At 39.4% G+C, this 16,640-nt stretch overlaps 2 protein-coding genes across 5 annotated transcripts in view; one reads left to right on the top strand and one right to left on the bottom strand.

Moving 5' to 3' along the window:
• Positions 1–16,640, bottom strand: part of LOC133066267 (immunoglobulin-binding protein 1-like) — a 61,473-nt gene that overhangs the window by 11,883 nt on the left and 32,950 nt on the right. The window lies entirely within an intron of this gene.
• Positions 12,475–16,640, top strand: part of SCG3 (secretogranin III) — a 38,956-nt gene continuing 34,790 nt past the window's right edge. Inside the window, exons 1-4 of the mRNA XM_061157155.1 lie at positions 12,475–12,863; positions 13,528–13,580; positions 14,081–14,126; positions 14,221–14,436. Coding sequence (XP_061013138.1) covers positions 12,773–12,863; positions 13,528–13,580; positions 14,081–14,126; positions 14,221–14,436 — 406 coding nt within the window. The 5' untranslated portion in view covers positions 12,475–12,772. The remainder of the gene's footprint in view (positions 12,864–13,527; positions 13,581–14,080; positions 14,127–14,220; positions 14,437–16,640) is intronic.

A 16,640-nucleotide genomic window follows, 5' to 3' on the forward strand; every position in this document is an offset into this window, starting at 1 on the left:
TTCTTCTTTTTATATGGTAAAATACCCATTCTATATCTGAATTTTCCAATCATATCAAAAATCTTCTTCCTAGTTGGCTTGCTCAAAATAGCATCCATTGCATTTGTTACATGTTGTAAGTCTTGTGAAATCTGAAACTATTTCCATCCACTTTCCCTTCCATAATAATGACTTGCTGAGGAGGCTAGAAGAGTTTTCTGGTAGAAGTTTTCTCCAACTAGATGTGTCTCATTGCTTCTTCATGGAAATATAGAATTTATTCCTAGAATTAAAGATCCCCTAGAATTTAGATCTAAAAGCTTGACTAGATTCAAATAAACATTTTTTCCAAGACTATGTCAGAGATACTTCCAACCATATCATAACAGAGTATTCATATGCATGGTTATTCCACTGTTTGTGATGCTAAGATTTATTCCTAGAGTTGGATAATGACAGCCTGATTCTTTTTTAATATCACAGCTTTATTGATATATAATTCATATACCAAACAGTTTATCTACTTGAACTGCATAATTCGGTGGGTTTTAGTATATTCACAGAGTTGTATAACTATTACCATAATGGCTTTCAAGTAATTTTCATAATCCCCAAAAGATAACCCATACCTATTAGTAGTCACTCCCCAATTCCCAGCCACTACCAGCCCCAAGCCCTAGGCAAACACTAGTCTATTTTGTCTCATAGACTTGTCTATTCTAGGCATTTCATATAGAATCACACAATATGTGGTGACATCCCAATTCTTGCATAGTACAATGCATCCTTCCTTTCCCCATGACTAGCAGGTAATCTGTCACATCAAATATTACTTCAATAGTGAAATCTCCTTTTCTAATAGTATTCATATTAGACAGTGAGAGGACAGATGCACATACTTTTTAATTAAAATACTATGTCAAAAATCCTTAATAACATTTATCTTTGATCTATAGAACTTCTTGTAATTTCTTTTTATGACACAATTTAAAGGTTTATATTCATTTAAAAGCTTATAATAGTGCAAAAGAGGAGAGAGATGATCTTTGGAAAAGATAAATTGGCTGAGAAACTCTGCAAAAATCAGGAAGATGATTTTCCATTGCACTAATGTTCTTCTTAGGACTCTCATATGTAATTCCAAAATAATTCATAGAGGTATCAATATTCACCTTTCAAATATTTAGTGATTTGCTGTCTAACTTGATTGCATACTACAGTGAATTTTTAAACACTTACAGTGCCAATGTTCAGATTCTACTCCAGGCAAAATAAACCAGCATCTTTGGAAACAGTATGAACACTTGATAGTGGTGCTTGTGTACTTAATTTTACATCCCTTCAAGAGGCATATAATATCAAGTCCTATAATGAGTGATGCTAAGTTTCATCGCCAAATTAAACTGGTAACTACCAAATAAATCCATCTTAAAGGTAAACATATTCTTTGCATTAGCAAGTAATCTGTGCAGTAATATTTTAGAAACTTGGAAATGTTCTCACCTAATTGTTTTAGAATTCGTTGATAATTCTTGCAATATGAGATTGCAGAGTGATGATTTTCTGGTTCTAGTATTCTTTTCTAATTTGTTAGCTTGTGTTCTTCTGTAAAGAAGGATTTCAACTCCTCCTACTCCTTTCTAAGTATATGTTATGGACTCATGACTTATTTGTCACGTGTGTTACTTTTAGTTTTCCTGTGTCTTTATTTTGATGCTAAAATTGTTGTGAATTTATCATTGGGGATTACTTCAAGCCAGCTCCTGTTTGTGTCCTTTGCTCACTTTTATTCTGTTATAGACTATTAAGAACTTTTTATATATTATGTAAATTTATTTTTGCAAGTATTTTTCACAGCTTTCAAACTTGTTATAATATACTTTATAAAAAAATTAATTAGGTAGTTAATGTATCATTCTTTTCCTTTATGTTTTGTTTTGTCTGTAATATTTAGATTAGCATTTCGTTTCTCAAGATCATAAAACTAGTCACACAATTTTTCATGTTTTCATATTTAAATCTTTGGTCTATAGGCAACTTACTTCAATGAAGGTGTAAGGAATACATCTATCATTTTAAATACTGCTAGTGAATTATCCCAACATCACTTATGAATGAATTATCTTTTCCCCACTGATTTTTAAGTGATACTTTTATCATATAATGAATCACCATATTGCAGGGGAAACAGTCAGGAAGCTATTGCAGTGGTTCTATTTCTGGACTATGGTATTGCACTCCTGTGCCAGGATCAAAATGTTCTTGTTACAGTAGCTTTATAATTTAGTATGTGTAAGACATTTCCCTTCATTTTATTTTAGAATTTTCTTGGTTATCTGTTTTTTCATTTAAAAAAATATTTATTGTGCACCTACTAGATGCCAGACTCTGTTTCAGGTGTTAGAACAGAAGAAAGACAAAATTCCTGCCCTTAGTGAGCTTGCATAGCCTGGATGAGGAGATAGACAAGGAGACAAACTTATTAAAGGTTGTAATAAATGCTAAGAAAGAAACAGAATGGTATAACAGGAGACAGCTGAGTGAGGACACTGATCAGAGAAGACCTGTCTAAGGAAGGGACACTTACCAGGATGAGAAGGAGCTGGGTCTGTGAAGGAGCACTCTGGGCAGAAGCAAGTGCAAAAGTCTTGTGTCAAGGGAAATCTTGCCGTGTCCTGGGAACAATGTGAAGGGCCATAGGAGTGGAGCAGCATGAAAGAAGACGTAAAGTGGATATTTTCAATTTTCTTCCCCACGCCCCTGCCCTGGATTCACTGTGCACCCTCCTCTGTACTCAAGAAGGTTGACTTCCAAGGACTCTCTTGGTGACTCCCTTGCTCTCTGGTCTCTGGTTGATTTCAGCCACTGGGGACACTTGTAGATGACTGGAAGAAAGGAAAGTGGTGCCAGGAGATTTATTTCCTTGGCTCCCTCCCTGTTATTAATAGATTGTCTCCTCTCGGCTGCATCCTCTACCGAAGGCCACAGTCCTGTCAGCTCACACCAGGCTCAGGCCTTGGTGGTAACGTCGCCCACCTGTGACCAGGTACAGGCTACTACACCTCTCCATGTTGCTTGCCCAAGCCCCACACATACCTTTGATCAGACTTAACCTTTTAGTTTTTGGGGGGCTATGTCAGGTCTTAGTTGCCATGCGCGGGCATCTCTCTAGTTGCAGCCCACAGACTCCAGGGCGCATGGAATCAGTAGTCCCACGGCGTGTGGAATTTTAGTTCCCTGACCAGAAATCAAACCTGCATCTCCTACACTGGAAGGTGGACTCACCCATTGGATCACCAGAGAAGGCCGTGACTTAAACTTTTAAAAAATCACTCTGGTTGTTTTGAAATATGAGTTGGAGGCTTGTAGATATAGAGCAAGATGAAGGGAAGCAGAGAAATCCTACCAGGAACAGAGTTAAAACCAGGACTGCCTTGAAAATCTTTAATGTATGGTCACTGGCTGAGAAACACATGACTCTGAGCTCCATTCATTCATTCAATGTTTTTGATAATTATTTATGTTCCAGGCACTACTATGGGTACTCAGGATAGATCAAAAATTAAATAGTATGTCAAAACAGAAAAGTGGCAAGAAATAATGAAAAAGTAGAGCAAGGTAATAGGGTAGGGATTCAGCAGTGCCAGATGTAGGTATAATTTTAAATAATCTGTCACAGAGAAGGTGACACTTGACCCAAGGTCTGGAAGAGGTGAAGAGATTAGCCATGCAGAGAATATTCCAGGCAGGGTAGGAAGGCTCTGTAAAGGCACCAATGTGAGGGCATGTCTGGCTGTGCCTGTGACAGCAGAGGCCAGTGTAGACTGAACTCAGGGACTTGGGGGTGAATGCAAGGGAATGAGGTCAGGGAGGCTACAGGAGTCAGACCATGCAGGGCTTCCTTGCACTTTTGGAGTAGAAGGGGCAGAGAAGAGAGAACTGCTTTCCTCTGTGGGTCAACCCACCCTCTATTTTAGAGAGAGGTAGCACTCTCACTGGAGAAGGCAATGGCACCCCACTCCAGTACTCTTGCCTGGAAAATCCCATGGACGGAGGAGCCTGGTAGGCTGCAAGTCCATGGGGTTGCTAGGACTCGGACACAACTGAGTGACTTCACTTTCACTTTTCACTTTCATGCATTGGAGAAGGAAATGGCAACCCATTCCAGTCTTCTTGCCTGGAGAATCCCAGGGACGGTGGAGCCTGGTGGGCTGCCGTCTATGGGGTCACACAGAGCCGGACACAACTGAAGTGACTTAGCAGCAGCAGCAGCAGCACTCTCACACAGCCTCCTATTGCCCACTCTTCCATGAATGATGGGAGGGGAAATCCAGTAATCACTCTTAGCTTCCCAGAATGCATGAGTCCCATCTAATTGTGTTTATGCAATGTCTGACAAGCAGGAAATACTGGCCTCATTCTCCAATGTCTGTAAAGTATTGATATCCGAGGAGAAGAAACCTGAAATTGTACCACTAACCCTTCAGGTACATGGGCAGCCAAGTCATCCAGGGTCCCCATGCCATCAGCATACCTACAGGGATGGCTGAAGGATGGGCTTTGGAGCACCAGAGCAAAGCTATTGATTTTCTGCTCCACTAAGAAAGATGTTTAATTGCATTTTCAGATACACCTTTAGGAGAAAGAAGAACAATCTCTCTTATTGCTGTCTCTACTGATGGGCAGTAAATTTAAAATAACCCTTTACTTTTAAAGTTTTTTATTGTGAAAAATTTCAAGCATATACAGAATTAGAGATTAGTATATTGAATCTCTATACGTGTACTCATTACCCAGATTCAATAACGATCAATTAATGCCCAATCTTATTTTTTCTATTTAATCTAGCTATATATTTTTTTCCTGTTTTTTGGTTTTGCTTTTGCTTTTTTTTTTTTTGCTGCACTGAGTGACTTGCAGGATCTTAGTTCTCCCAGCAGAGACTGAACCCAGGGCCCTCAACAGTGACAGTGCAGAGTTGTAACCACTGGACAGCTAGGGAATTCTCATTCCTGAGGTTTTAAACCATATTCCAGGGATGGATATGGATTGCACACTTATTATATGTCAGACACTATCCTAGGTGTTTGAATTCAGCAGTTAAAAAAATAAATAAAATTCCTGTCCACAAAAATCTCACAATCTAGTTAGGAGAGAAAGATAACAAAGAAAAAGAAAATCAACAAGTGCATTATATGGTGTGTTAGGTGGCAAGTGCAATGGAGAAATATAGGCAGAGGAAGGGCAGTGAGAATGCAGGGGCAGAGGCTACAGCTTTAAACAAGGGAGTCAGGGTATGTGTGGTGAAGGCTGGGATGCCTTGCTCAGATGCCACTTCAGAACTGAAAATCCTATTTCCCCAGCTGCTGAAATGGAGAAGGCAGTGGCAACCCACTCCAGTACCCTTTCCTGGAAAATCCCATGGATGGAGGAGCCTGGTAGGCTGCAAGTCCATGGGGTCGTTAAGAGTCGGACATGACTGAGCGACTTCACTTTCACTTTTCACTTTCATGCATTGGAGAAGGAAATGGCAACCCATTCCAGTGTTCTTGCCTGGAGAATCCTAGGGACGGGGGAGCCCGGTGGGCTTCCGTCTATGGGGTCACACAGAATCGGACACAACTGAAGTGACTTAGCAGCAGCAGCAACTGCTGAAAAGAACCACCTCATCCAGGGTCCTGACTGCTTCCTGGTAAGGCCTATACTCAATGACTGATCTATTCAGGAGCATAAAGGCCTACATCTCTTGCCCCAACTCCAGACAGCTCTGAAGGATCATCTCATCTTCAGGTCCCCTGCAGGGCTGGCTAAAACCTCCACTGATATTGTGCCATGGCTCAGTTTCTTCCACTGGCAAATCCTTCTCATTTTTCCCTTCCACAGGTGTTGATTCAAGAGACTATCCTGCACGCTAATCTCCATTTCAGAGTCTGTTTCTCAGGGAACTCAACCTGAGACACTAGGCCTTCCCAAGACCATGACTTCTGGCAAAGATATGATCTGTGTTAAGGGATTAAGCCCTGGGACTATTTGGAGGAAGAATATTCCAAGAAGAGAAAACAAGTTCAAAGGCTCTGCAGCAGAAGTGGGCCTGCTGTGTTTGAGGAGGTCAAGAATGGCCCGGACTTCATGCCAACTGAACACATGTTACAGCTAGTACCTTGTGAAGATCACAAGGAAGCACATGCTCTCAGTAATTCAGCAAGTCCTAGAATGGACCATATAGAAAGGAATCCCGGTTTTTATCCTTTATCTTCCTTTCCCACAACCCCCAAACCTGTACAACGGAAAAGGGAGAAAGGCTGGATAACCCCCTATCCCTAAATCCTGGTGCCACAGAAGCCAGCTGCAGGACCCAGGAGGGTGTAGGATGGACACTAACCTGAGGAGCCCTTGGGAAGCCTTAGCCCACCTCAGACATGACCCTGACCAGGTAGCAGTTTTGCCCTGGGAAAGGGAGGGGATCAGCAGGGCTGATGGAGAGGGATGATGTCTGGCAAAGTTTGGCTACTTGAGGTACACATGTGGCTTAGGAAAAGGTGTCAAGTCTCATGTAAGAGGAACTGCTATGGGTAGATTCATAAGGTGATAAAATTTATTCAACAAACATTAACTGACTCCTTTACAGTACCCTAGGCACTAAGATAGAAAGGTGAGTCCTCATCAGCACCTCCTCTCAAAGAGGCCACAATAAAAAGAAAATATGAACAATGACCATGCACTGTGAAAATCATCTAGAATGGCATTGAGTAGTAGCAGAATAAAAGACAAAAAACCCTCCCACTGAATTTTCATTTCCCTTTTGCTGACCTTATCACATTCTATTTTCACATCCCAGAAGATAATTTGTTTAAATTGTCTGAAAAGTAATAGAATATCTTTTAGTATATAAAATTATTTATATAGATTATATTGCTTTATTGAGTTTTTTTCTGATTATAAAACCAGTACATACACATGTTGAAAATTCAAGGAATTTACAGCTGCCTAATTAACAAAGAAAAAGTCCTAACCTGGCAGCAACTATGATCAGTTTAGTTCACTTCAGTTGTTTAGTCATGTCCGACTCTTTGCAACCTCATGGACTGCAGCACACCAGGCTTCCCTGTCCATCACCAACTCCTGGAGCTCACTCAAACTCATGTCCATTGAGTCGGTGATGCCATCCAACCATCTCATCCTCTGTTGTCCCCTTCTCTTCCTGCCTTCAATCTTTCCCAGCATCAGGGTCTTTTCCAATGAGTTTGTTCTTCACATCAGGTGGCCAAAGTATTGGAGCTTCAGCTACAGCATTAGTCCTTCCAATGAATATTCAGGACTGATTTCCTTTAGGAATGACATAATAGGATAAACATAATGGGAAATAAAATTTTCAAGTCACTATTTATGAACACACACATGTACACATGCACACAACTTTTATGATAGGAATCATACTGCTAACAGGAAACTTGGTATTTTTACTCAGTAGTGTTTAATCTATCTTAAATACTACATTCTATGAGGTAATGAGCATCTGTTGTTTTGTTTGCCTTACTCGCTCACCCTATTCCTTCTGGGAAATTGCTCTACCGTTGTTTTTCTGGAGGAAGCCCTTGTATGACTCACTTCTTCCTCCCATGAACCCTGGAGCAAACGATTGACCCAATCTGGTTTAGTCATCGGACAAACAAGGTAAGCAAACGACAGAAAACTTTGCCATCCAGCCACCTTCTCCTCCTTCCCACTCTCAGATTCAGTGCTGGCACTTTGCTCTCTGCAGGTGACCTATCACATTTTGTCATTTGGGCCCATTTTCTTTATTCATATACTTTTTTCATTTCCACGCTTTCACTTTCCTTGTCTTATTTATTTATGGCTGTGCTGGGTATTCATTGCTGCCCTCAGGCTTTTCTAATTGCAGAGAGGGAGGGCTACCCTTCACTAATGTAGTGGGCTCCTCATGGCGGTGGCTTCTCTTGTGGTGGTGTACAGGCTCTTCAGTAGTTGTGACGACAGGATTATTCGCCCTGCAGCAAGTGGAATCTTCCCAGACCAGTGATGGAACACATGTCCCCTGTTGACAGGCAGATTCGCAACCACTGGACCACCAGGGAAGTCCTCACTTGTTTCAGTTGTCTTATTTGCTCATTTTCACCATCCTTGATTACTCCAACTTCCATCTCATGGTGAACTTCCAGATTCCACATTTCTTGTCTGAGCCACACCAACAGCCATCACTAGTGTTGGCATCCTGTGTCAGCCTTTTTAACAGCAGTGAATCCACGCCTATAACTGTAGCTGGAAAAGCTCTTGCCAGCTCTTCTCTCTATTCTTGGTCCTTTCGTGAATACCTCTTCTGCAAGACTCCTCCTTTGTTAAGAAAATGCTGAGTGGATAATCATGCTGACAGAGTGGCTAACAGCTCTTGAAGGAACTGGCAGCTCCTGGAACTGCAACACTGTCATGATCCTCCAATGTGGAACAGCCATCATGGTCTCAGCATTTGAAGAGCAAAGGTAAACAGACAAGTCTCCATCACTTCATTCATTTACTCAAGCAAATGGATTTCCAGATACTGTAAGAAGGGCTGAGAAATGAAGGGTGAGCAAGATAAGACCTTTCCCCTTGAAGAGTTCATAGATTAGTGGGATAGACAGATATGTATACAGTGAGAAAAAAGATTTTATAAACATATGTATAAAACGTTTTCTTAGAAAAACATGCACCAAAAGGAAATATGCCAAAAGTTAGCAGGGGTTATCTCTATCAGATGATTTTTCCCCTTTTAGCTTACTGTATTTTCAGAATTTTTCCTTCAATGTATATTTATTATTTTTGAAATGAAAAGAATCATGTACAAAGAGCAGCACAATAAGATCCATGCTGTATTGGAAGTGTGCACAGTATTCTAAGAAAGCAACTAACATGTCTTGGGAAATGAAAAGAAAACCTTGCAATATCTTATACTGATATGTGTCTTTCACAAACCAAACAAATGCATGTATGGCCTTGTTTGGATTCTGATCTCAGCAAACCATCTGTAAAAATATTTATAAGGCAAGTGGGGAAATCTGAACTTTGGCTGGATATTTGATGATACTGAAGTATTATTATTATGAGATATGATAAAGGTATTACAATAATGCTAGGAAAAAAGAACCCTTATCTTTTAGGTAAACATACTGATATGCTTGTGGGTGAAATGATATGAAGTTTGGGATTTTTACAGGTGAATATAAAATAAAACAGTGGTCATGAGTTAATGATTATTGAAATTGGGTAATGAATTCATGGAATTTGTTTCAATATTTTTACTCCTTTTGTGTTTGTCTGAGACTTTCTACCATACAACAAACATGCCATAATAATATAAAATTTTCTCTAAACAACCTCAAATATCTCCATCTTCAAGACTAAGCTTGAAAGGCATCTCCTACAGTGAATCCATGTGTAATCCATTGATCCTACAGATCAATCCATGTGTAACACTGATGAAGTTACTGTGCCTTGTATGTTGTTTATTTCACAATCACCTAATCTGCTTTAATGACACTTGTCTTGCAACTTCAACATATATTTTTTTAATGTTATTCAATGTTTCTGGTGTGCTTATACATAAAAATTGAATATTTTAATTTTTTATGATTAAGACAAGAGATCTTCTCTTTGAAACCTTTCCTGATCATTCACTCTATTATTTGCACCCCACCTGAACTTTGCATATACAACAGGGAACCCATAAACACTCTTGTGTTTATTTGTTCACTTATATTTAAGTGACATCAATGTGTAGCACATGAAAAGCATTCAGTAAATAGTTGTGGTGGTGCTTGTTATAATCACAGTCATTTCTCTCAGGCTATAAAACCAGCAGTGACTATATCTTACTTATCTTTGTATACTCAGCTATTATCTTAATACCTGGTACATTCTGAGTGCTCAATAAATATCCCTTAAGTGAATGAATGAATAAATAAATGAAATTTAGGATTACTCTACTCATAGACCTATACTAAGTCTGGTAAAAACATCCATAAGACTGAAAAATGTAAATTAATTCATGCCTTAGAGTTTACCCCATGCTCCACAGTTCGTTTGGTCAGAAACATAACACATTCTTAGATTTAACACTTTGAGTACAACTGACAGAGAAAAGCCAAATACTTTTTTCATTTTTGGCAAACAATGCAATGTCCTCAATAGCTGTGAAAATGAAAGTCGATCTACTCTTTGCAACCCCATGGACAATACAGTTCATGGAATTCTCTAGGCCAGAATACTGGAGTGGGTAGCCTTTCCCTTCTCCAGGATATCTTCCCAACCCAGGGATCAAACCCAGGTCTCCCACATTGCAGGTGGATTATTTACCAACTGAACCACAAGGGAAGTCCAATAGCCATCCCTTACCTTAGTTGTGTCCTGAGACCCTCCCAACTGCAAACATACATTGTGGGGAGAGGCAAGTTAAAGGATGGGACATAGGAGGGAGTGAAGCTGAGGGATTAGGTCAGCGACAGAGTAAGTCTCCATGAATGGCTATTTCACCAAATTTTTGGTAATGTTTCTTAAAAGCTAAAAGTACTTCATGACTTATTTTTTAGGCTATGTCAAAACATTCCTGGCATAAAATGATTTGATTAAGGCAGTCCAATGGTTAAGACTCTGTGCTTCCAAGAAGGGGGCAAGAGTTGGATCCCTAACTAAGATCCCACATGCTGCACCATGAAGTTAAAAAAACAAACAAACAAAATTATTTGATCAAGACACATATTCAACTGTTCTCCACAATTACATTACAAGGTAAACAGAGCCTGCCACTTCTGTTTTAAAGAAGAGGAAAATAAGGAAATTTACTCTTCACTTGGATAGGATTTTAAATTGGGAGATTTAATTTTTTCAAATGCAGCCTACTGGGATACTAATGTTATGTCACTACTGCTAAGAAACAACTGTTTGCTTTTATTTATTTATTTATTTATTGTAATGTAGAAAAAAATAGCTTTATTGCTTTGCCAGGCAGAAGGGGCATCAGGTGATGATGGGAGAACTGTGACCTTCCCTTGAATGAAGAGTGCTCCATCAAGTAGTTAACATCTTAAATTTGGTGGGGGCTTTAGTTCTGCAGAAGATCTCAAATATGTTATGTGTTTCCCTTGAGGGGGAACCTGGACCCTGTCCCCAAGGCTGCACTACTGTTCCTTGATGACTATTTGTTTTAAAGTAGGTGCTAGATCCACTCTTTAGATTCTTAAAGTATTTAAGTGATATCCAAACTCAAAGCCCTTCAGAATGAGGGAGATTTGTTAGCTTGCTTGCTTGTTTGTTTATTTTTAGGTACTTGAACAACTAACTTGCTCCTTGAAAAGCAGGGATACAGAAATCAAAGGCCTGATTGTGCTGAATTCTTCTCTGTGGTCATTATTCAAACTAGTTCCCAGCATGCCACACTCCAAAAGAAAGGGTCCAAGATCTGTTTAAAACTCAGAGACTAAACAACTTACTCAGCACCCTGCTCACATTATTAGTGTTGCTTGTAGTCATTATTTTAAAGCCTCTTTTTGCTAGCTCCTTTCATGCAATAATCTTAGGCTTCTGGAAATATTCTCAAAATATAGGAAGCACCTCCCTGACCAGGTTATGATGAAAAATGCTTTTCATGACTATCCCGTCTCTTCAAGGAACCTTGGAACAACCAAGTTCTTAGACATAATTAAATCCCAGGGAAGAATTTTACAGAAGTGCAGCATTTTCCCCCCTCCCCTTTCCCCCTTTTCCTTTCTTTCTTTGAAGAGGGCTTTCCCATGGTGAGAAAGGGAAATTTTTTTAATTGAAACTGGCTCCTCCTGCTGCTCACCTACCCCTGACTATTGAGGATATTCACTCTTAGGGGAACAAGCAATGAGTGTGTGTGTGTGTGTGTGTGTGTGTGTGTGTGTGTGTTCTGTTTCAGCATCTAGGAGAGTGACTGTGTTGCAGCAATCTATTTGAAAGAATGTTCCCTAAATATCCCAATTAAAAAGACTCCATTAAAAAAAAAAAAAAAAAGACTCCATAGAGCTGAGACAAGAGCACTAAGAGAGCCCTGATATGTCGACCCAAATCACAAAAGGCACAGCTTTTCTGAGAATATAAGAATTATATCTGTCTTTTAGGTACAGAAGGTGGAATGGAAAGAAGGACTTTTTGGAGAAGATATCCCAGAATAATCTCAAAGCAGAACCCTCTGCCTAAGGTTATCTCGCTTTCCTTAACAGGTGCACAGGCAGAGAAGGCACTTGGTCCCTGAGGTAACATTTACTTGGAAGGTTAGGACAATGATGTCCACGACCCTGATTGCAGGATCAGCCCTAGGACTGCGGCACAGAAAATACGCTAGCCCGCCTGTCGTCCCTCCCCCGCTTCCATTCGTGGAGGGAATTTGAGTAGCTTTGGAGTTGCTGACGCCATCCCTTCCCGCCTCTGACTCTCAGAGAGCATGCGCTTCCATCCTCACTTCCTCTCAAGGAGGGAGCGAGAATAAGGCGACGCCCAAGCCGACCCGCTGCCGGCTGTAGTCACAGGAACTTCAGCACCCACGGGACGGACAGCGCTCTCCTCCACCTGGAGACCTGAGTCCCGCGCGCCCACGGTCTAATTAATCCCTCTACTCCGGAGCCCAGCGGAGCTCCACTAGACGCGGATCCCCGCCACTGGCCCTCCCCGCGCCCACTCTCCTAGCTTTTCCTGTTTTTACTCCTCCTTTTCATTCATAACAAAAGCTACAGCTCCAGGAGCCCGGCGCCAGGCTGTTTCCGAAGCCAAGCGTGGAAGAATGGGTTTCCTTTGGACTGGCACTTGGATTGTGGTATTGGTGCTCCACAGCAGCCCAATTCAGGCTTTCCCCAAACCGGCAGGCAGCCAAGGTACGTGGACCCTTTTCTTCCCACCTCCCTTCTTTTTTGCTACGGAAGGTAAAGCTTGATATAACGCGCGAGCTGTATATCACCGTGCCTCATTTTCTGATCACATTATATCCATGCACATTGACAAAGAAATCAGTTAGAACTTAGAGCCAGAAGACAGATTCTCCTCACTTTTTAAATGATAGAGCAGTAACATGGGTTGTTTTAAAAAATCTTATTTTGAAATTGGGAGGGGGTGGCTTTTCCGCCTATTAAAGTGGCTTCGTTTGTTTGTTTGTTTGTTTCCCTAGTCATCTTACAACCTTTCTCATATTTTCTGTTCATAACATGTTCAGTGTGTGATTTTAAAAAAAGCTTTTAATGTGCCAACAATTCCAATCCAAATTATGCTCTGTCTCCTTGAAAACAGCTGGTAAACCAAGTGTTAGAACTCTGTTAGATTTCTAATAGAGGAAAAAAAGTGTAATTATATACACCAGGATAATAAGCAAGGCAATGCTGATAATCATTTTTATTGTATAATCTTATAATTTTTGTTAATATATATTTTTGTTTCACAGTCATCCAAAAAGATTTCTATTTTCTTTTTTGAAGATTTTATTTAATGAGACACATTGTCTTTCAAATACACAATTAAATTTGCATTTGTGTGTGTTTATTCTAGACAAACCCCTACACAATAGAGAATTAAGTGCAGAAAGACCTTTGAATGAGCAGGTAGGTCAGAAGTAAATGCTATTTCATTTTATTTTAGTTATTACTATTTCATGTAATCATGCTGTGACCTTTTAGCCATTTTGAATTCACAGACCTCAAAACTTAATAATAAACTGACTGAAATTATGATGGGAAATATAATTTTGGTAATTTCTGTGTCCTGACAGTTGAATATAGAGAGTTCTGTATAAAACAAAGAGCTGACTGCATAAAAACCCAGTGAGCTCAACATCACATCCACTCTATTGTAAGATTTCTTAATTTATCAGAGATTTATCTTTTACCAATATTATCAGAGAAAGGAATTAATACTTAGAGACTATTTGTTCTTTCTTTTTTTTCATTTAATCCTTATGACAATACTTGGAGATAAAAAATATTATTTACATCTTACAAACAATAAAACTAAATCCCACAAGGATTAAATTATTTAGCTATCATATTTGGTAAGTGGTAGAGCAATGATTTAAAACCAGGTCTATCTCCTGTTTGTTTCACAGATTGCTGAAGCAGAAGCAGACAAGATTAAAAAAACATACCCTCCAGGTAACAAGAAATGAGTTGATGCTAATCTAAATAATGTAGGCTGTGAGAAGCTTAACTAAAATGGATGTGCTGGGCTTGGGGGCTTTTCTTCCAGAAAACAAGCCAGGTGAAAGCAATTATTCCTTTGTTGATAACTTGAACCTGCTAAAGGCCATAACAGAAAAGGAAAAAAATGAGAAAGAAAGACAATCTGTAAAAATCTCCCCAAATGATAATAAATTGAATGTGGAAGATGTTGATTCAACCAAGAATCGGAGACTGATTGATGATTATGATTCTACTAAGAGTGGACTGGACCGTAAATTTCAAGGTAAATTTCAAGGTAAAATTCAAGGTAATTTCAAGGAAAAAGAACGTTTGCTACCTATTTTCTCTAATCTGTAGTTTCCCATTATAGGTAAGATAAAGTCCTATACTTTGAAAATATCTCTTACACACTCACAAGCCTTTATTAGTCCATGTCCAAAATTGAGAAAAGGCCCAAACTTAACTCATATCATTCACAATTCCAGCTCCACAGAAGCCCAGGTTTTATTGTCTCTTTAAAGGGTCCTTTGAGTTCATTTTAACATTCTATTTTACCTATAAATACAAAATATTATAATTCCCATATAATTAAATCAGCAAAATACCCCCCCCCCCACACACACATTCCAAGGTGAAATACTTATTACTCTCTTTCCAGTGTTGTTCCTAGCTACAGCCTGTCTCCCTAGGCATTCTAACCTTCCCATGGCTTCAGTTCCCATCTATATCCTGATGTCTCATATCACTAGCCCAGATTTCTCTGAACTATAGACCTATAACTATCTACCAATTTAACATCTTCCCTTGGAAGTCTCAGAAGCACCTCAAACTTAACATGTCCATATTAAACTCATAATTTCTGTAAACCTTATAATTTAGCCCTCTTTCCTCTAGGAAAGGCACTACTATACATCCTATTTTTCAAGACAAATCTAGGAGTCAAACTAATTTTTTCCTTACCTCTCACATTCTAATCCATCAGTCTTATCAATTTTACTTCCTATGTGTCATCTCATTTTTTCCCTCTATTACCAATGACCTGCATCCTTTTCCAAGCTCCAATCACATCACAGCAAAATCTTTTAATGGATCTTCCAGCATTCACTCTGACCCCCTCCAGCTTATTCATGTAGCAGCCAGAGTGATCTATTCAACACACAAATATGACAATGTCACTCTTTGGCATAAAACCTGCTAATAGATTCCTATTTCTCAGGATAAAACCCAAAATCCTTAATGTGGCATTTACAGTCTTACATGGACTGTCTACTTCTCTGGTTTATCCAGCACATGATCTGATAGAAACCTTATTTCTTTCCATCATGGCACTGATTGCAGTTTGTAATTTTACATCCCTGAGTGTGACTACTTATGATTTATCTTTTTCCTCCTAAAATAAACTGAAAACTCCACGAGAACATAGAGACTGTAGTCCCAGTGTCTGGAGCTCATGAACTGATAAATGAACAAATGCACAAATAAGGGAATACATGAGGGAATAAATTAAATATTGTACTGAGGCATTGAGATCTGCCTCAATTCCTCAGTGTGTCTTCCATCCCGAGTACTGGTTCTTAGGAGTGACTATAGATTTTCTTATGTGTCTTAATTCTCTTCCATGGGCCACAAGAGAACTATACTGATTATCTCTGCCAGAAAACAACTGCTAATTAGGCTTTTATAGGCTATCATAGCCTGAGGAGAATTGTTTTGTATATGTATGGGGTAGAGGAGATGGTGTTGCATACTACATGAAAACAGTTTTTTGAATTCTGCTTTTTTTAACCTAAAATATTTGGGCTAGCAATAAATAGGTACTGGGTATAGCTGCATGCGAAACAGATTCAACCACTTGGGTTGAGTTGACCATTAAATAAAAATATAAAAATCATCTAATGTTTGTCTGTTTTTTGGTCAGATGGGTTGTGCATGCAGAGAGAGGTAGATCTATTTGTGATCTGATCACTAAATTGAGCAACTTATTTTAAACATCGTTCAATATTTTAACATCCCAAATAGATTCTGAACTATCAAGTGCTAGCCTGATGGCTCTAGACTTGCTCTAGGGGTCATTTTAAGTCCACTTGAGTATATATAGAAGATTCTTGGAGAGAATGGTTTATGAGTAAATTGCTAATCTTCTCTCATACCCTGGTAATCCTGGAATCAGAAGGTTTGGGACCACCCAAGTGACTAGAGCCTCAGAGACATGCAAACTTTCATCCTAGTAGAGAGGGTGAGGGGCCTAACTTCTGCAGGGCACTTTTACACCTTTAGGAAACCTCTAAATGAACTTGTGCTGGAGAACCCAACAACTCTCCTTCTCGATGTTTCCTACAGTATGTGTGATTTAGGATTTTTCTAAGTTTCTTTTAAGAAATAGTGCTTTGGGGCTTCTCTGTGCATTCACCAAACAAATATTCATTGAGCAATTACTGTGTATCAGACTATGAGCTATACAGTAAGCTCTGTGTAGTTAGGGACCAT

This window comes from Dama dama, chromosome 12 (assembly GCF_033118175.1).
Source record: "Dama dama isolate Ldn47 chromosome 12, ASM3311817v1, whole genome shotgun sequence".
Classification (NCBI taxonomy): domain Eukaryota; kingdom Metazoa; phylum Chordata; class Mammalia; order Artiodactyla; family Cervidae; genus Dama; species Dama dama.